The following is a 21,214-nucleotide window of genomic DNA, read 5'->3' as shown; positions in this document are numbered from 1 at the left end:
TGGTGTGCGCTCCTGCACGCGAAGTGATCTCCCGCGGATTACATTACATCGCGGAAACGGCGGTAATTGGCGTTACAGCCTGATTTTGCCTCGCCGGCCGGGAGCAATCCCGCGGGTTGTTCGAGCGTTCCTCATCCGCAATTACGCCATGGCGCGGACTGCGCACGTTACAGCCAGATCGGTCCCGATAATGGGGTTGTATTTTATATGGAATGAATAGAGTGAACGGGCGCACGCAGCGGCAGGTCTAATGTAATTGTACTTATATTGGTGAATTAAGTCGGAATTAGGAAGCGTGAAAGCAACTCCGCGCCTTGTTTGTGTGTTTTTATGCCGCGCACGCGATTCCGATTCTGTTTTACTTAGTTCCATAACAAGCAAAAACAATATTATTTGTTGGTTATAAACAGTGTCAAGTTATAGAAATTAAATAGATTAATAAAATAATGAAGTCGGGGTACACTAATTATATTCTTTGCATATTTCATGAGTTATTTATTAAATTATTATTGCATGTATTTATCAAACAATTCGAATCAATAAAATATTTCACCGACGTAGAACTCATTATAAACGAATTAAAATCGAATTATTGAAATCTGCGATAATTTTCAATACATATATAAGAAGAATGAGAAGGAAATCACTCTTTTTTGTCTATACTTAGAAATCATTTTTCTCCAATTTCGTCATCAGAATTATCAATGAATGGTATCTCATGAATGCGTAATACTTATGAATAATTTCCATGCACGTTGATGCGTACATGACTTACGAATACCAATAAATTAATATTTCCAATAGACTAAATGAAATGGAACGGCATTGTACGCAAATAGTAGGTATTCAATATACATATATGCATATATACAAAGTTATATATATACCTATAACGAAATTGCAGATATAGCTCGTATCTAAATTGTATCCACGTAATATAATCATTGCAAATTGCTCGGAAGCCATTCATTCTTCACGTTAGAAAATGACATTGCTTGTTGCACTTTCAAGTATGCGTCAGCATCATCAACATTATCCGACAAGAGTACGATTGTTAATTATCGTGCAGGTGCATCGGCCGGCGACGAGGATACCGAGGACGAGTTGGAATACGGTGGAGAATCACGAGCGACGACTCTACCACGTGGCATGCAATCCGCCATCAGTGCGGCTACCAATTCCCTGCCGCGATTACCCGCGCCGAGCGCGCCGACCGGCCTGACGACGACGACGTCGACCTCGTCGTCGTCATCGTCGTCGTCGTCAGCCGCGGCGGCGACGTCGACCTCGTCACCGATGCACAAGGCGCACAGCGTCTACCACTTCCTGCCGCAGCACAGCGGCGTCAAGTCCGCTCGGTATCGACCGCCCGGCTTCGCCAGGAACAGCAACATCGGGCCCGGCGCGATCGGCGGCGGACCCAAACGCGCCGTCAGCGCACCGGGCCTGCAAGTTTCCGGCTCGCAATCGGCCACCAGCAAGCGGGAAAACTCGAGGTCGAGGAGGCAGCAGGCGATGTCGCTCACGTCAGGTGAGTCACAGATATCTTTTTTTAAACGGTTGTGCGCAGATTGTACCAATAAAGGTTAAATCTTAATAAATATCGACTATTTCTCATCACATCTTTATTTCAAGTTTTATACATTATTGTCTTATTATTCTTCTTTTAATTTAAAGAGGATATAAATACGTAAGAAAAAAATGTGATATTTTGAGTGGAACTCTTGCAGTCTCTCTTGTATATTATATATATTAAAGATTTTATTTTATCTTTTACTTAGACTCTTATTGTTAGATAAATAATTAAATAACTTTTGTAACTAAAATTTCTACGAACTTTTCCCGTGAAACTTTGGAAAAAGGTCTTGTAACTTTAATGGAGGATCTGAACTTTATAATGAGAGAAAGTGGGTGACTTTTGGTACCGTTCTTATAATTATCAAATATTCTACAGTTTTAAGTCTCATTATATATATGGCGTAATGATACGATTATTATTCATTTTATATTTTATTACGTGTAACGTTTTATGAAATTAATTTTTTATTCTATAAAATCCACAAACGATGGAGAACATATCTCTCACGATTAAATCTGTAGACTAAGTTTTGAGAGACAAAGAGAAAGCGCGCGTGGATGAAAGGAAATTCGGTCGGCGGGTATACGTGTGATTCCCGCGTGATAAATTAGGCGGCCGCCATCGTCACGCGCACGTGGCGCGCACCATGCAAATGATTAAGTGTAAATATGAAATTTATAGCGTGCGTCGTCGGAAAGAAGAACGCATGGCAAAAGAGAAACCATTTCTAGATTTCTTCGTAGATGAACACGGTGAACGGAAAGTTCGCGGAAATTCAAAACGCGTAAATTCTCAGTAATCATAATTTTTATCTAAGCTCAGCTTATTGGCTGAATTTAAATGTGTGACGTGTCTTTTTCGAAAAAAATTTTTGCTTCGTATAGTTATAAAGATAAAATCTTACGATGCTTAAAGTTTATTACAGCAAAAATTAATCTTTCTGGAAATTTTAAGAAGGAATCGCTTGTTACTTCAAGAACGTACCGTTGAACAATCTGATCGTGAGAAAGGTAGAGAAACCGCTCTGTGGATACTTATATTTTACATGTGCGAGAGCGAACGTGACTTTTATCTGTAAACTTGAGCAATCCGAGTATAGTGGCAAATTCTTTTGTCGTCTTCGCCGAAGGCGTAAAACGCTGCGAAAAGCGGGACAACGTTGCGAAAGCGTGCTACTCTCATCGCGTGAAATTCGGTGTAATAACAATTCTGAGCTAACTCTCCGATACCTCCTTACATCTTCGTTACATTTGCCTTTTCTCTGGCATAAATTCAATTAATTCAATTACGATTATGTCATGATTATCCGTTGCGTCATGCGCCGTAAAGTTTCATTTTCTGGACACCGAAGTGTTTTCCTGACTTGACTATATAAAACACGATCATGACACGCAACCTTTATAAGAAAGTATCTTTTATCCTTCCGCCAATAATGTTATATATATCTCTGTCGGAAAAAAGAAGAGAATAGAAAACAGATTTCATAACACGTTAGAAAAAAATATGTATCGAAGATATAATCTATATCTATAAAATCATTTTAATTAAATGACTCGCGGGAAAACTTTTATAAAAAAGAATTCAACTTTTAAATACAACAAATTTGTCGAGAGGCAGGGAATAGTACATTTGAAACTATTCGCGCTTTAAAATATATATTCAATCAAAAAACGCGCTTTAATTATTACATTTAATTATTATAAAGCAGGTTGAATCTAAAATACTTTCAAATACGGTTATTTAAAAAATAATACAATAACGCAGACAGTTTATACTACAATAAAAAATAACTACGATTTGATACAAAAACAATTTATTTATTTTTTTTTATATAAAAATCTTTCGAGCTAAATTTTACGAATGGACGTTAATTGCAGGCAATTTTCAACTGGATTGCTTTCACCCACACATGCTCTTGTATCCATTTATTTGTTCCATAATTGTTTTCACTATATATCTGAAACTGTGCGCCTATACGTTTTTCTGGAAAATCTGCGATCAGAGAGAACCTTTTTCCGAAGACAGATGATTCTTCTGAACTCGCATCTTCCCGTTCCTCAAGTACGGAAAATACGCACTCGTCTCTCTTCTTTTTTTTTCGCAATAAACGCGGAAAAACCCGTTCGCCGTTCATTTCTGCGGCGCAGAACCTGCGCGTTTTTATGCGCGACAAGTAGAACACCGCGATAATGCGGCACGTTCGTTCAGGTGCTCGCTCGTGTGTAACAGGTGCAACTGCTTTATTACGAGGTTTCCCTTCTTTTCTCCGACATCCATGCCGTGCACCCCGCAGCTCCCCCGCGTGACAATCGATAATGCCACGCAGGGGCCACTCCTCACTCTCTACGCGCACTCCGCGACCTCCGCGTGTGCGTATTGTTGAGAACCATTCGCCCCGTTTCTCTCATAACGCGACGTCGTAAAAGCAACATTCGTGCGAGCAATAACGTCGCAAGTTCGCTCATTTGTAACGCATTTGGTTTATTTTTTTTCCCTCAGTTTTCACTTTATTTACAGAGTTTACGTGTAATAGATATTTTCGCGAGTATATTTCTGCACCTGTGCAAATTGAACAAAACGGCCCGAATGCTTTCGTGCATGCACCTATGTATTTTGTCGGTTTATCGATCAGCGAAATATATCGCAACGTTTACCGAGCGTTAACCCAGTCTACTTTGAATGTGAATGTCTCCCGATAATAATCTACCTTGTGTTTTTCCCGCCTACATAACGAGTTATCGTAGCTAAAAAGCCGGTGGTTAGAAAGAACCAGTTGCAACTTTAGGTGCCGTTAAAAACGTTGTTTTGTACTTTTCGCTAAAAAAAAACATTATGTTCTTATGACAGACATTAATCTTTTAATACATCTAGTTTTAATATAGTCTTTTAACTGAACATATACATTTAAAGCTACAATAAAATTACATCATATTTTTGATATGATTATAATATCACGATAAATGGAAGTTTTATATTAATTACTTTTGAAAAAAAAAAAAAAAAAAATTTGGTACAACAGATTAAATATTTAATATATTTGTTATATACTTATATTTAAAGCTACCACAAATAGCTGTTTATAAGAACTTTTTTCATCAGTATTCTTTCAAACTCAGCAATTATCTATATTAACGCATCAGATTAACTTTACTCCGATAAAATTCAATTTTTGCCGTTCACGGATAGTAACTAATGAAATTAAGGTCCTTGCCACTCCCGTTTTCAGCTGCGCCCCTCGCGGATCGATAACGGAGGAACCCAACCACCCTTTATATATAGGTGGCTCGGGGATAAAATCTCGAAATTCTGTACACAATATTTCATCGAACGATCATTCTCTCGCGTGTGAAACTCTTCCTAATTTTCACCCTCTGTTCAAAATAGAATTTAATGTCGTTAAGCAAGTTAAACTCTATACTAAATATCAGTTGGGTTAAAAATCTTTCTATAATTAAATATCGAAATAAATTGTTGCCACCTACTTACGTTCTTCACCGTTATTACCTAGTATTACATACATCCGTTAATCGATTCGCAGCTTACTGGAGCAAAGTCGAGTCCGAACTCGATAAAAAATGCACTTCGATCAAATCGATTGACATAGAAAAATTTGTTAACATTATTTTGTCTTAACAATTAATGCGCATATAAATAATGCGCATAAAAATAGATACAAATTAGATACATTTAAAGGAGAGAGAGAGATTAATATTTGTAAATTTTCTTTCAGCTTTCCAATTATCTAAAATTAAATGATTCAATTAAAATATTTCATCTCTCTCTCTCTCTCTCTCTAAACTTTCTAAAGAAACTCTAGAAATCCCTTTCCGAATTTTAAGATCACATCAATATGACATCGCGATACTACCATATGCCTTTTACAACACATTCGCTGCGTGCTGCGTCGTACGTATGGCACATTTACGACTTCCGAGTCGCGAAACTCCGCACTCCGTTCGCCATAGACTCGTTCATTCTTTTTTGCTCGTTAGAGATCAGTCGGCGTCGGCGACAGGTTTACGCTCGACATCGCAGATATTGCATTGCTGTATGCCGTATTCACCTACGATCATCGTTATACTGCTTTAAACCAGATCAATTTTTCACGCGAATAAGGACTATTGCGACTTCAGCATTTCGTGCCGCAAGCGGTGCAGGATATTCGAGTTTATTTTGTTTTCTCCGCATAGCAAAGTTCTCCAACTAACAGCAAACATATACGGGATGTCCGAGAATTAGACTACATTATAATGAAAGTAGTTTAATAAATATCAAGCTCGAAAAAATTTCTAATTTTTTTATATTTTTTGAAAGCTTTTTTTTTTTTATTTCTACATCAGTAGAATATATATAAAATGTAAAAGAAAATTCTCTCGTCAAGAGCCAGGATTCGTTTAAAAAAATGACATTGATTGTGAAAAGAGTCAAGCTGGCGTTAAGAGCAGAGTCAAGAATGTCGTTGAACTATGTCGCCGCGCGTTTTGGAATGCGTGTCGAGCTTTTTGCGCACGATTACTAGAACGGTTCTTTGCTTCGTGGACATCCATGAAGCAGGACGTGCCTTTACCCGTCGCACTACATCTTTCACAGATTTCTAAGATTACAATCCGCTTCGATCTACATTCTTCGATGTATTAATAAAATCGTGTGAATATATTGCTTTGATCAGCATTGCGTAAAAAGAAATTCTGGTACGAAAGAAAAAAGATTAATTTTTCATAAATATTGTTTTTTGTTACCAATTTTTGTTCTACAAAATTTTTAAAGAAAGAAAAAAAATGAATGTGTATTTATTAAGAGTTCTATATTTAAATATATATATATTAAAAATAATTAATATAAGAAATGGAAAAAAGACTGTCTAAAAAATTAATTACGGTCTTTATAAATGATAAAGCTTCTGAAAATATTTCTGGTTGATAAAATTTATGCTATGTACTGCCTATATCGCGTAGAAACAACTCTTTTGATATTGATTTATCACAGCAATATCCACGCTTCGATAGAGTAATTCGATAATTGCGAATGCAATGCGGGCTACTGCATACTGACACATACGTATTTCCTTCCACGATTCTAGCGAATAACTCCGGTAGTGAGTAATTTAATTACTCGCGGATACGCGCGGATAGCGTATTCTAAAGGAAAAGTAAACGGAGTGGGAATCGATATAGTGTAGAAAAAGAAAGACAAGCGATAACGCAAGTGAAACGGAAGCGGCTTTATATTGTGTGCCGAACGCATAATAAAGATACTCCGGGAGAATTCTGGCGTTTATTAAAAAGTAACATCTGACAGAAATACAGCTATATAGAAATTTAATTACTGCATACTATACGAGAACGCGATTGACGTGCTAAAAAGACCTGGAAAAATATAATTATATATTTATTCGTCAATTATACAATTTCTTCTGCGATCCCGTTTGTATCATGCGTTTATCGCGGCTAACGGATAATTCGCTTAATCGGCCGTTGAAACTGGAAACTGAGTACTGAGTTCTCGCGCGTCAGGCGAGGTACAGCCAAGAACTTTCGCCCACGCTCTCGGTGCGTAGTACTATGTCCCGGATACGGCGTTCACACGTGCGTGCACGAATACGGTGGTTGCAACCGAGTAACGGGTCCGCTGCGTTTTCCGCGCGGTAAGAACGGGAGGAAGCGTGATCAAATTCGCGGAGAAAAAGAGACAATTCGAAGTGGCGAAATTACGCTGACGAGAGACAGACGCGTGATTATATATACTCACGCTTGGGAGGGGATCGAGTGATTTAATTAACCCTCTTCATCGTCAGTGGGATATCGCGTGGGACACGAACACGCGGGAGTGTCTGTAAGACTCAATCTTAATTTTAACGACAGAATCTGCGACAAATTAAGTTACATAGTACGACAAATATGCTAATTTTCTAGAAAGCTAATTAGAGGCGAGGCAAAGGTGAACTTATAATATATATATATATATAGGAATAGAATTAAAAATTTAATTAACTAGCATAATTAAGCGTTACATAATAATAGTGCGTGATGATATTGCGATACAGTACAATTAAATGTAACGAAAGGCTTTCGTTAGACAGATCTGCGTCAGATTGCACGAAACTTTCCTTAACTCGTGACGTCGCAGCTGATAGAGCGCGGTACATACTCATGAAAGTCATTTTTCTCAGACGAATCGCGCGGAGATACCGCGATACGTTCACCTTGGCACACATTTGTCTATATCTACAAAAGCTGCGAACCGATTCGCGCGCATCCGACTCTGCCGTCGCGGGAATATTATCGGGCGCGATTAGGCCGCGTCGCAAAACGACGACTATCGCATTGGATATCTCGGCGAACGGTGTGTTACTCAATTTAATTGTTCGCTACTTCGACGTTAGTCAGCACAATGCACAATGATTATCTCGACAAGTGAAAAGCAAATAACGCTGTTTTCGTAACGCGACGTTTAGACTAGATGGCACATTTGAAAATGCTTGCTCTTTATTTTTTTTCTCTTGCAAAACTTATACGTACTAAAACTTGCATATCGTTTCGCAAACATAATGCAGATATCCACGCGCACAGTTTCTCGATAAGAGATACAAATGAGGATCGTGAAATCGTTTTTTTTTACAACGGAATTTCAATAAAAAGGCAAAAGAGAAAGATTTTTGGCACTTCAGGTTCACGTTAAACATTGAAATATATATTAAAAGATTTGCGTCTAATAAAAAAAAAATAGAAAAATTGCATCGCCATTAAAATAGCGTTTTTTTTTCGTGTAGGAATTTGCTGATTTTACGACTTCCTCGCGTACAATTATCGTATCACTCATTATCAAAACTCACCAGATACTGGACCTTGAACATAGAAGCTGTTACCATGCTATTCGTTCAGGAAGGCAGGAAACAAAATATTATCGTTGCTCCTGTTCCGCTTAACTGAAGAACAAATATAATGAAATGATACGTCAGTATAGCGAGTGTTTCGTTCCGCATTACATCTCTTTCGTTGTTGTCCTGTTGTTCATTATAAAATATCAGCAAATATCAACTTAAGAATTACTAAATACTATTATCTTTAGTTTTAAATCTTTACAGATAATATATCATTCATTTATTAATCTAAAATAAAAAAAATATCGCTAATATTAAAGTGAAACAAATAAAACCTCTTTTATCTTCAATCTAGTGAAACCATATTATCTCTTATCAATCTACGGACATTTGTAAACTCGCTTCGAGGTTTGAGAATAAAGAAGAGAAAGTGAAAATAACTAACCAGCCAAAAAATCGACAGAGTCCAAAAACTGAATTGATCTCAAGATGACAAAGGGTCGTTATTCAACTTTCAAGGAATCTTCTATTCGAGGTTCTTGGACCATTGGCGGAATGACGCAGCGTCTCGCTTCGAATTGGTTGGTGGAGTGCTGCTGTGGTTCTTGTTACGCGAGACAAAAAGCGGCCTCGCGTTCAGAATCGAATGAGATATACAGAAAGGAGAATTTGGCGTCCATCAACGAATTGCAGACTCCATCGATCGATTCTGTAAAATCGAAACACGACGGTCAACTCACGGAGGAAATTCCTTTGACGAAGCGCGACTATGGGGTGTCGAAAGACGACGAGTTTCTAACGTTGAGTGTCAACGAGCAAGAAACTTCATTGGCAAATCACCAGGATGATTCCTCAATCGGTACCTCGAATCTGAAGAGCAAATCCTCATTTGGTAGCGGAACTCGGAGCGGCGGAATGAAACGCGTGGTGATCGGGAGTCTGCCAGTTCAGAAGAAGAAAAAGAAATCACCGTCGGTTAATGACGAAAAGAAAGCGTCGCAGAGTGACTCGGAGCTAGGATATCCCGCGAGTATCTTCGCTAGATGCCCGGAGCGATACGTACAGCGGAATGTGTCCACGATAAATATTTCTGAGTTGACGATAAGTTAGTAAAAGCGATTTTAACAACTGGATTTGAAGGGACTGTCAAAGTAACAGAAAAATTTAATCATTTTTAATTAAACTAAATTTAAATATAATGAGATATATACGTAACATATATAAAGTTTATATAAATGTAATTAATAATTATATTAATATATAAATTACATATAAATATATAATTTTCAATTTATATTTATGAAAAATATAAAAAACTTTTATGCGTGAATAAAACATTACTTTAAGTAACAATTTTAAAGAACACTTTAAGATCGTTATTTCAAAATAATCTTGAACATTAAAATAATCAAAAACTAATTAAGCGCGAATACTCTATATATCATCAAAATAAAAACTAAATAAAACTGAGAAATGAAAACTAAACCAACGAAAGCACTATACATTTGTTAATATTGAGCAATTTAGTAAGGTCTTTGAAACTATGCTTGTCGAAATGATCGTTTTATTTTAAAGCTATTATGAAAAGTGTATTTCTTAAATGTTCTCGTTATCTCTCGACAATTGGACACTGAAATGAGTCAGTTTGAGTAATCAAGTTTCCTTGTTATATCACAGACGATGGAAGCAGTCTGTCGGAGGCATGCAGCACGCCGATTATCGGGGCAGGATCACGAGCAGGCTCTAGTCATACAGTCCTAGACATAGACGACATCGATCCGGGCCATCTCGCCACTCGCTCGTCCCTGTCGAGTCTCGGAGTAAGTTGCAATTCGTTAAAAATATCTTTTTCGTCTATTTTGTGCATGGAGAATGGACGTTCGACTGCAGCCGTGTTTCGCTCGAACCCATTGCCCTTCCCATTCCAAACTTTCCCAGAGAAACCGTACCTATTATCGCAATTTAACGTGGAGGCGGATTGCGATGTTGCATCTCGCTCGAATTAACGGAACGGGGGGGTCAGGGCGCTCTCGCCGCGGGGAACGACGCGAATTTTACGACGCTGAGAACGCCGCTCTAATGTCCTCACGACCCTAATTTTCGCGATTCCAGGCACGCTCGGACTCGATGGCGTCGGTATATAGCGGTGCGGGCGAGGGACGTTGCTGTCGATCCGTGGTCGTCACAGGTGAGGTAGAATTCGCCTTGCAGTACGACTACAAGAATCTGACGTTCGAGGTGCACGTGACCAGGTGCAAAAACCTCGCGCCCGTGGACGTAAAGCGCAAACGATCGGATCCGTAAGTACCACCATTTACAACTATTGTAAAATATAGGTGTCCATTCCATTCTTTTATCTTATACATATTAATTGTAAGTGAAACAAATTTTATTATGTTCGAGAGGTGTCTTCTTTATACATATAATTTAATCTTATTCGCACAATTATATTTTTTTGTACAAAAAATCTTCATTGTTGTTTCACAAAAGACAATATCGTGAAAATTAAAGACGGAATTTAGTTTTTTATATATAATTTTCTATTCCTTTCCCCCTCTCCCAGATATGTCAAGGTATATCTGCTGCCAGACAAGTCAAAGAGCGGTAAGAGAAAGACGAAGGTGAAGAAGCACACGTTGAATCCAGAATTCAACGAAACCCTGAAGGTAAGTTGCCCAAGTTCGTATATGTTTGGCACGAATGTCCGCTGCTCGTTTGCATGACAATTAGAGATTCTCGATGTCATCCGCGCGGTTTCAGTTCCATATGAGCCTGAGCGGCCTGGAGACGAGAACGCTATGGCTGACGGTCTGGCACTCGGACATGTTCGGCCGCAACGATTTTCTCGGTGAGGTGCGAATGCCGCTGGAGAACAAGATATTCGACGATCCGACGCCACACTGGTATCCCCTTCAAGAGAGGGTAAGTTTGCCGCTAATTTTATAATATTATAAAATAAACTGGCGACGAGAGATAACGGCACTGACTTTCCTTCGGCAAGAAATTGAGAAGCGTTATCTCGAAATTTTAAAGCTAGAATCGTTGATTGTTTCCGAGTGAAGTAAGTCCCTGCTCATTGTGCATCGGATGGGTTGCATCATTGTGCATTTAGCAGATTGCGTCACTGTGCATTCAGCAGAAAACGTTGTTATTCATTCTTTCCGAACATCGATGGAAACGCAGGCCGCAACTTCAAACCTGCTTAATTAAAGCAGTGCTTTCGACGTGTTCCAATACGAGCATGCGAATGCAAAGTGTATTCATTCTTATATAAATAAGTACGTGTCTTAAATATATATATAGCCAAATACACATATAGAATATATAAATTTTTTTTGTTTCTTTAGTTTTTTAAATCAAGATACCAATGTCAGAGTATCAGAGAATACCGAATAATATAATATTTTAATATATACTAAATTAAATTTATGATTGAAAGTAAGTTGGTATAGAATCAACTAGAATTTGATAAAGCTCTGTCTAAACTTCGCGTTTTTTGCTCATTTGAAGAATATTTAAAACCTCTTTTTCAATCGAATATCAAGCAATGCAGAGAACCCGCTTTAAAGGATAAATTCCTAGATCTACATAAATTCGTCGACATCTTATTTACGTAATAATAATTGCTCACAGACGGAGCCATTCGACGATCCGGTCGCATACAAAGGCGAAGTGATTGTTGGCCTGAAGTTTGTCCCGCCGGATCCGGCACAGCAAGAACGCGATCGGGAAAGCAGCGCAGAACGTAACAGTTCTAAAGCGAAAAAGAACTGGAGCCGCGGCGCGCTCCACGTGCTCGTCAAGGAGGCCAGAAATCTACAGACGCGCGGCAAAAACTCGGGCACCTGCGATCCTTTCTGTAAAAGGTACACCCTCCCCTTTGTACATTAATATTTCTGTTGTATATGGCGCAATAAACAAGTAAAATTTATACACGTGGAAATTTTTGTTTTTTTAGACTAGAAAATATGTTTTAACTCTTCTATATTGTATATTAATTTAATAATATATATGTATGTATACTTATGATTATACAATTTAAAAAAATTATAGTTTTATCGCTTTTTGTTTAAATCGCAAATTTAGCGTTTTTAACATTTGAAAAATTCTTACGTCGCGTCCGTGTAATTTCTTTCAGTTACTTGCTTCCCGACAAGGGACGATCCGGTAAACAGAAGACCGGTGTCGTTCGTCGATCTGGCGGTTCGCCAGTTTGGGGTCACACGTTCATCTACAAGGACGTTAGTTTACAAGAATTGGCGGAACGTGGATTGGAATTGACGGTGTGGGACCATGATCGAATTGCTAGCAACGAATTCCTTGGCGGTGTTCGATTTAATCTCGGCACCGGTACGTATATAAAATGTATATAAAACATTACTCTAAATTGTACATCTAGATTATTTTATATTTTATAAGAATTAAATTGGATTTATTAATATAATATCTTGTCATGCACACACACACAAGTGGGATAAATAATAACTGTAAATAAAATATATATATTTAGCCGGAGAAGATTAAATTAATAATAAAATGTCGTTTCCCCTGATTCACACAGTTTGCTACATTCTAAAAGTTTCGGTGAAAATATTTTTTTATGGTTTTCGGCAATAATACAAACGCGAATATCTCCATTTCAGGTAAGCATTATGGGAAACCGGTGGACTGGATGGACGCGACCGGTCGCGAATTGTCTCTCTGGCAGAACATGCTCGAGAGGCCGAATTTCTGGGTCGAGGGCGCAGTGACGTTAAGGCCGAACTTGCACAATCACGGGAAGAACAACGGTACTTAAAAGTAGCAACGCGCGATAATGTCACGCGCTCTTCCCAGATTTTGTTTCCGAGAGGGGAAACGCCGATTTAGTCCAAGTCGATTGTACATAGATCTAAGAGCGTCGCGCTTACAACGGACGTGATCTTAAATATTTGCGAACAAAGAATCAGTGCCTTTGGAAGCGACGTAAGCTCGTCTGATCTTCTTGAATGGGCATAGGCAAAAATTTCCTGCGAAAATCCTGTCGGCCGCAAAAATTGCTTGCCAGATTATTTAGCCTGGAGCCGATAAAGTATGCAATTAATATCGGTCTTGAGCTTCATATCCTATATAACAGTTATACACATTAAATTATTTTGAGTTTCCTGTCCACTCTTATTTCTATGTTGTCCGTTATTAATCTCCATATAAATTGTGTTTTAAGATTTCTACATGAAAATTCTCTATAGAAAATTTCCAACATAATTTCCTAACGAACACATTAGAAATTAACACAAGATGCTTGCTTCTATGTTTTTTAAAAACAGATTCTTTTATATTCTTATGGGCTACTTCGCTTTGGCTGTTCCAAAAATATAATAATTAGTATTTTGTTGAAAATTAGAATTTCGTTATTTTCATAATTTTTTTATTTGTTTATTAGTGATGATCAAATTTAACGATTTAGAAGATGATAGCTTATAATATTTGCAAAAGTAAAAAATCCATTCAAAAGGAAATATAAATATTATTCAAAGTATGATTTTAAGATATAAATGAAATATTTCTGCTTATTAAAAAATAGATTATGAGAAGGCATTGTTTATTAGATTTTTTAATTTTTTGTTAATTTATTTTTCAACATAGATTCTTTCATGCAAAGCTGGAATTTATATCTAATATTAATATAATGGACGTGCCAAATATTAAAAGTTATGGCGAATTCGTGCTGTAATAATTTGATATTTTTCGAGATAAAATTATATTACAGCTTACTTAACTTCAATGTTACTCCATTTTTTCTAAAAAATATTATTTCTTTTATTGTCATAACTCCAGCAGTTGTATAATAGCAAAGCGAGGTATATTCTTTTTTAAAGCTGCGTCTTTGTGTAATTCTATGTATAATCCTCGTAATTCCTCCTTGTCGCTTTTAATTGCGAAAAAAGCCTCAAATGCGGGTATATAAGTTGAGCAAGTCATTTAAATTCGTGCAATATTATAGAGCATCGATGATTCTTGAAAAAAATATTGTTAGGTATTTGAAACGCCCGAAACGGGATGAAAAGCAAAAATGCGTCCGTCCAAGACAACTGGCAAGATGATATTAGTATCCACATGCACACATATATGTGTGTGCTCTTCGCGATAACAAAGAAATTGCGAATGAGCTCTCGCCGAGTTCCAAACGTTGAATCACGAAGTATTTCGTAATTTCACGAAATTCTACCTCACCCAAAAAAAAGTCCGAAAATTAATCTGATAGCACAAATGGTAGTGCAAACATTTTTAGATTTTACAAAAGCGTGCTGTTAGTCAATAATCACTAAAAGATTGTAGTAGTATTACATTTATTATCACGAACGAAGTTTTTTGTTTTTAAAGCAAATGAACGATGGGACCACGTTATATTTTTACATTTTGAGATTGTCAATTTTAAAATTTGATCAATATCGTGTAGGGGGCACTGTCAAGCCCACAATGGACCTTCACCGAGAAATAAGAAATTATTATAACGGTGATAACAATTCATACGCGATGGAGAACTCAGGTCTTTTTATAAAAGTAGGGATACGCTTCCATCGTTCATTCGCTTCTCCCTTCGTCAATTACCAAGTGAATCGGACGAAACGTGATCGAAAGTTCATCAGCGTTTGGAACGTCTGAACAACGTTGTGGACACTTTCCTTTCTTGGAGAGAAAGATGCTTCCAGTGTGTACAATAGAAACGAGCGAGTCTCCGGAGTGAACGAACGAACGAGCGAGCGAGTGAAGGAACGGTGTATTTAAGGGATTTAAATATGACCGCTTCCTCGAGCAACTTAAACGAAAACGCATTCTTGTAGATGTTATATTTATACGTATACATATATATTCAAGCGTCGAATCCGTGCTGAAATTCCCAGGGGGAAAACTCAGTATTCATAATTATATTTCCAAAATTATAGAAGCTTTTCCTCCGGGAATTCCAGGACGATCGTAAAAGGCTCGTATTCGCGGTGTGCGTTTCAGCGGCGATCAGTTTTTATGTCGTTCATTTAGCGTTAAATGCGGAGACTGTTCTGATCCGATATCTATATAATATTCGATACAGTCAGTCATGCATTTATCGCCGGATGCACCGCTAAATTGTGTTATAAATGTCGACGACTCTCGAGGGTTCGAAGGATAAATCGAAGGTCCGAACTGACAAACTCGTACTTAACTGATTTATTGTACCTTCGATTATTTGTGAGTATAACATCGTAAGCCGTTGTAATTATGTCTAAGACTCTCTGTCTCTCTTCCTAAAAACAGGGTTAACGAAAGGGAACTGTGAAACTGCCTTTAACGTTACGTAGAGATTCGTATAATGCGTCAACTCCCTGGTTAAAGATAGATGAATTAAAAAATTTCAATTAAAAAAGAATTTGTTTCTCTCAAGTGCAATTGATCATCGAAATTAGAAATTTATTTGAAAATTCTCCAACTTTTTTCCTAATATACACCGTCAAGGAGTACATTCAAAATAAAAAGTTCGATTTGGACGTAATGTGATGTAATGTTTTAAAAGAAAATTGATTTATTTGATTTACATCCTAAGAGAGAGATTTAAATAAAATGAAAATATAGAAATAAGAAAAGATAAAATTTAGAAACCCGTGAAGCGCCAAACTCCTTGTTTGTGTAGGCAGAGTATATTTATTGAATTCGTAAATTCAGTAAAATGAATTCTTTTTAATTCACCTATCCTTCGTAGGGATTAATATATGTGTCTTAAATTAACCAATACAAATCCTGAGATAAACATAGTTGTATAAGATTTCGACATTCCTGAAATATTGAATTTAGTGTCGTTGCGATAATTATATGTCGTACGCGTATACGGACCAATAGAGAATCGAGGATTTTATTACGATAACCCATTGCGTTTTCTATCTCGACAGAGCCTCCAAGTTACTCTACGTATGTTAGTCCAGTTAGCACGTAATGTTATAAAATGTAATGTTAAAACTTAGGAAATCAGACATTTATTTATATGTCGCTCGTCGGTGTACATGATAATAAAAGTTTTATACGTTTACTCGTAGATTTCACATGATTTATTCATTGTAGAAATATAAATGGCTATAAAAAGTTATAAACGTAAATCAGACACTTATCGAAGAAAATCACTCCTGCGAGAAAGAGAACTGATATACAATATTGAACAATGGGAAGATGAAATTTACCTAAGAAAAATAAGGAAAATGTATAAATCGTCGTCAGATAAAAAATTATTTTATATAGTGTTATACAATCATATAATTAATCAAGCAGTTCTACTTTGTACAATATTGCACTTTTTATTTTGTTTTCAAAAATCATGTTTCACATTTTTTATGTTTTGTAATGTTTTATTTGATTGAATATTGTAAGCTTTTAAATTTATTTTTCATGAGATATGCACTTATATAGATAGTCGTTTTAAATCGAATTGAATTTTGTAATATTTATATTAAAATTCAATGGTTGCTGATATCAAAATGTAATTGTTATCATGATATAAATGTTGGTATGTACGTCTATGGTATGTAAATTGTAAATCTCTGTGCATATCTTTATCATTATAATGTCGATGTCATAATACGATATTAATCGTGCGATATCGCATGCGATAGACTTTATTAACACCGAGATCTAACTGACAATTTTTCGTTAAGATCAATCTTACCTGACTAGAAAAATGATATTATAAGGCCACGCTACATGCAGCTTAAAGATCGTTGTTCGAGATAAATCTGTTGCCCTCCGAGTTCTTGCCGGAGTATCGATACTTGCATTTGCCATACGCACCTCTGTGATCCTGAGGATTGCGCGGCGAGCTCGGCAAGGGCGTGTAATGGATGTTGAAATATATGTCGTCGAACTCATTACTGGCATGCGTCGAACTGGGTGCGAAGTTGCGAATCAATTCCGGGACGAGCTTGATCGTTTTCGAGTACTTGCCGCGAGTCTTAGCATTCAATCTCTCTTGCTGAGTGACACTTCGGGAGTCCAGAAAGCGAAGACTCGGAGGTAAAGCGTGGATGGCGTATAGCCTGTAACGCTCGTAATCGTCTTCGTCGGTGGACGTCGGATTGGTCAGCTGATCGGGACAGCCGGGATTGCCCAGGAGACTCACGTACTCCACGTTGGGACAGCATTCTCGTATCCTATCGAGGGCTTGGTCGATATTAGATATCTGTAAAGGGAAATAGCTTATCAATTGGTTTGTATATGCGTGAAAAAATTGTGCCCAAGAGTCTAATAACAAATAGCGTTAAAGAAATTAATAAAATTAGAGAAAAAAATATCTTTGGCAACTTTTGTATAAATTTTCACAAATTCCTTTGAAAACAGTTTTTTATAAGAATTTTATTACTTCTTTTTTTTTAAATAAAAGCAAACCTTATTATTATTCAGACTCAAAGTGGTCAAAGTCGGGATATCCGGTAGTGTTTTGAGATTGTCGAGTTTGTTGTTGTCCAGAATCAATTCCTGAAGCTGCTCAAAATCTTTCACGCCAGAAATAGTGGTCAATTCGTTGTAGGAGAGATCCAAACCGAGACAATCGTGACCAACGACTCCTATCAGCCCACCAGGAATCTTTTCCGCTTTTTGCCCGGTGTACCAGGCCTAAATTGTCGATATTATAAATAAGATGAAAGTATTGAAAATGTAGAAGTAATAATAAAAAAATATAAAGAAAATGAAGAATATGGAAAAAATTACAATGACTTAAAAAAAATCAGTTTTTACAGAATAAATGTCCGACGACTTGTTTCAATATCATTTTCCATAACGCACTCATCAAATTTCAGTCTCTTACAAATTTAATTGTAGAAAATTACAAAATTTCTTTCTTTTTTTTTAATTTAATGTTAAATAAATTTGAGTTTATAAAAAAATCTTATTTCTGGTTTAAAATTTAACTTTTACACAAAGATATTTAATATTAAAGATTAAAATGTTACGTGTCATTAATAGTCTCTAATTAAAAATAGATTTTTAAAAAGTCAACTTTAGAAAATCAAGATATTTATAAACATAAAAAAATATAGAATCTTTGATATGCTGTTTATTTTTAATACGCAAATGGCTCACGTATATATGAGCTATATATATAAAAGAAGTCACTCACTCTATCAACTCTTTCAGTAAATATAAGATTTATTCTTTTTAACTGCACTTTCTACATTTTCCCATTGCTTCTTTTTTCTTCTCAATTCGACCACATGCTACTTCCACTTTAGTAACAACGAAAAAAGTGCAAAAGAGTGCAGCCGAAAAACGCAGATCGTTGGCATTATCGAACAACATGCATCGTGACCGATTAAATGTTATTGCATGCAATGAAAATTGCAAAGCGATTACGATTACCCGTCTGCTATCGAGCGTCAACGCACTCCTGTTGAAGTCTTGCAGATCGTAGCCCGCCATGTTGAATATGTGCCACGCACAACAGAGAGAGAATTATCGCGCAGTTAATGACATAGATAACGCGTATATATATGTGTGCGTGCGTCTATATACATTATTACCATAATACTCAAGATCGATATCCTGTATTTGTGATCTCATATGCAATACGGCTCGTTGGTCTAGGGGTATGATTCTCGCTTAGGGTGCGAGAGGTCCCGGGTTCAAATCCCGGACGAGCCCGTTATTTTTTTTTCTTATTCTTTTATTTATTTGATTTTAGAATTACAGTACAGCTTTAGATATGTAATTAAAAATATATTTGGTTTATATATAAAAATATATCTCACATTTTTCTTATAGAATAGAATAGAATAGTACTATAATAGAGAGTACTATTAGAATAGTCGAACCTTGTGTTCATCCTGGTGGATTACTGGAAGTGCATACAATTCGCTATTATTTTTCGTTAAGTTTTATATAGATAATTGATATTTGCCTTTACGTCTGATATTCCTTAGACTTCAATATATATATATATATATATATATATATTATCATTATTTTATATATTATATTTTTATATATATAAATTCTATTTTTCATGCACTAGCATTAATCACATATGTAGCACATATCACAATAGCATAAATCACACACACATAACTGAATATAAAACCCAAAGTTATTTAATTTCATATTGCAGTAAAATGTTAGATTACTAATTAGTAATTTAATATTTTACTACATTATATTCAAAGTTTTCTTATTCTTTTTTAACTTGTGTATCGTGTGAGATGTGCTACTTATTTTGAAAATTGCAGGAGCTTTGCTGGAAGAAGAACCCGCTTCACATTCTTCAACTTTTACATGCATTTGCTCATCATTATTCAGTTTATCTAGTCTTAGCTCCTTTACAGACTCATCCCTTAACAAGTCAGGAAGAACATTCCCATCAATTTTTGGATCATTAGCGCCACTAAAAAATGCAATAAATGATTAAATAAATGCAATAAATAATTGATATAAATCTTTTATGGTACGCCGCATTGTACCTTGCGTCATTCGAAGATATTTTAGACTCTAATTTCGCGTGTGACTTTAGCAAGTTCGTCTCATTATAAAAATGAAGCACAGATTGAAAAGTTTCTACAATATCAGTTGCAGCCGACCCAGCAGCATCAATGTGAAACATTTCTTCGCTGAATGGCTTCGTAGCGATATATTCTACAAGATACAAATAATGATTTTTAACTGTCAATTCTAAAGATTAATAACGTATCCGCCTATTATGCAAGAAACACACTCCTAATCAACTCCGCGCCTTCCGCTTTGTATTCTGCGATTTCTTCATCCTTCTGTTTCACCAGATCCAGCAGAATCTTGTGCCGGCGAAACAGTTCTATTGACGACAAGCAGTGAGGCATAGTCACGTACTCCCAAAACTGCTGCGGCGTTCCTTTGAGAAGATCCAACGAAAATCTCAATTTTACGAAATCCTTGTCTCTCCGTAGTTCTATTCGATATGCAGTAACTTCTAGAACGCTTGTGTGCACGTGTTGAGGGATATCATTTAATATATCTAGTACCAGTTGCTTCCAGTCAAAAGCCTCGAGAGTTAAAAGAGGATTTATGGTCTACAAATTAACATTTCATTATATACAAGAGTGTATGATATAAAATGATTTTCCTACTGAGAAATAAAATAAAATTTCAATCTATACTTTTCTTTTATATAATTCACACTTGTTGAAGTATAAAAAATTGTAATCTCGTACATGTAATATGTGTATATGTATGTAGTGTATATAATATATATGTATATGAGGTATTTGAGACGAATTGAATACCTGACATTTGCGAAATATAGTTTCGTCTTCTAGAGTCTCCGTCCAAATTTCTATTAAATCTGTCAATATTACTTTCCACGAATCGTTTTCTTTTTTAACACAGATCATGTGATCTTTTTCGTTTATTTTAAGATTTTTCCAAACTCTGCTCTGTCCACGATTCAAAATCATATTTATGTCGCGATTCCCGATCGTATATATAATGATAAAAGAAAATAAATAAATTTAATAGTGATTTGATACTAAAAAATGTTATCACGCAATATAGGTTACAACATAACCTATCTTAAGCCTGTCTCGTTCAATTAACACATTTATATAACAAAATTGTCTTTAAAGTTTATTTTATTGTATATATATAAATCTGTACATATTATCTTTTAGATGTAATATTTCAAAAGTATATATTTGTTTTTATTGGTGTTAGCAGAAAGAAACCTCTCTCTGGTGTTAGACAGAACAAGTCATTAAACGACAGCGACGATAGCGTAGTGCTGTCACTCTGTCCTGCTCTGTCCATGGTCTAATCTAAAGCGGGGAGCACACACTTCTGCATAACGCATAATG

General features: G+C 36.3%; 3 protein-coding genes and 1 non-coding gene across 9 annotated transcripts in view; 2 read left to right on the top strand and 2 right to left on the bottom strand.

Annotated features, from left to right (window-relative positions):
* LOC143904211 (uncharacterized) overlaps nucleotides 1-16,438 on the top strand; it is a 50,987-nt gene extending 34,549 nt beyond the window's left edge. For 3 of the 5 annotated variants that reach the window (XM_077418654.1, XM_077418653.1, XM_077418655.1), the window contains exons 11-18: nucleotides 1,070-1,531; nucleotides 10,077-10,219; nucleotides 10,512-10,699; nucleotides 10,963-11,065; nucleotides 11,160-11,321; nucleotides 12,033-12,265; nucleotides 12,538-12,749; nucleotides 13,043-16,438. In XM_077418654.1, coding sequence (XP_077274780.1) covers nucleotides 1,070-1,531; nucleotides 10,077-10,219; nucleotides 10,512-10,699; nucleotides 10,963-11,065; nucleotides 11,160-11,321; nucleotides 12,033-12,265; nucleotides 12,538-12,749; nucleotides 13,043-13,197 — 1,658 coding nt within the window. In that variant the 3' untranslated portion in view covers nucleotides 13,198-16,438. Of the gene's footprint in view, nucleotides 1-1,069; nucleotides 1,532-10,076; nucleotides 10,220-10,511; nucleotides 10,700-10,962; nucleotides 11,066-11,159; nucleotides 11,322-12,032; nucleotides 12,266-12,537; nucleotides 12,750-13,042 lie in introns of those variants that run through there. The other 2 variants (XM_077418656.1, XM_077418657.1) reach the window with 2 other exon arrangements.
* On the bottom strand, nucleotides 15,573-19,267 carry LOC143904217 (leucine-rich melanocyte differentiation-associated protein). Of its 2 annotated transcripts, XM_077418662.1 has the most exons (4): nucleotides 18,759-19,267; nucleotides 17,787-18,014; nucleotides 17,071-17,580; nucleotides 15,573-16,588 (listed from the first exon to the last, which is right to left on the bottom strand). In XM_077418662.1, exons 1-3 carry the CDS (start codon nucleotides 18,816-18,818, stop codon nucleotides 17,113-17,115), a joined length of 756 nt encoding a protein of 251 aa, XP_077274788.1. In that variant the 5' UTR covers nucleotides 18,819-19,267; the 3' UTR covers nucleotides 15,573-16,588; nucleotides 17,071-17,112. The 2 variants fall into 2 exon arrangements, with proteins under 2 accessions (XP_077274788.1, XP_077274787.1); XM_077418661.1 differs by having other exon boundaries at nucleotides 15,573-17,580.
* Nucleotides 18,969-19,040, top strand: Trnap-agg (transfer RNA proline (anticodon AGG)). Its single transcript has one exon. It is a non-coding gene; the product is annotated as a tRNA-Pro (tRNA).
* A 145-nt stretch (nucleotides 19,268-19,412) lies between the features above and the next one.
* LOC143904213 (uncharacterized) lies at nucleotides 19,413-21,127 on the bottom strand. Its single transcript, XM_077418659.1, has 4 exons — nucleotides 20,648-21,127; nucleotides 20,104-20,434; nucleotides 19,853-20,024; nucleotides 19,413-19,776 (listed from the first exon to the last, which is right to left on the bottom strand). Exons 1-4 carry the CDS (start codon nucleotides 20,816-20,818, stop codon nucleotides 19,542-19,544), a joined length of 909 nt encoding a protein of 302 aa, XP_077274785.1. The 5' UTR covers nucleotides 20,819-21,127; the 3' UTR covers nucleotides 19,413-19,541.
* Between the last annotated feature and the right edge of the window lie 87 nt (nucleotides 21,128-21,214).

Source organism: Temnothorax americanus, unplaced genomic scaffold (genome assembly GCF_048541705.1).
Source record: "Temnothorax americanus isolate GAGA-0224 unplaced genomic scaffold, ASM4854170v1 Scaffold5, whole genome shotgun sequence".
Classification (NCBI taxonomy): Eukaryota; Metazoa; Arthropoda; class Insecta; order Hymenoptera; family Formicidae; genus Temnothorax; species Temnothorax americanus.
The sequence above is the reverse complement of the archived record's forward strand: the minus strand, read 5'-3'. Positions and strand labels throughout refer to the sequence as shown.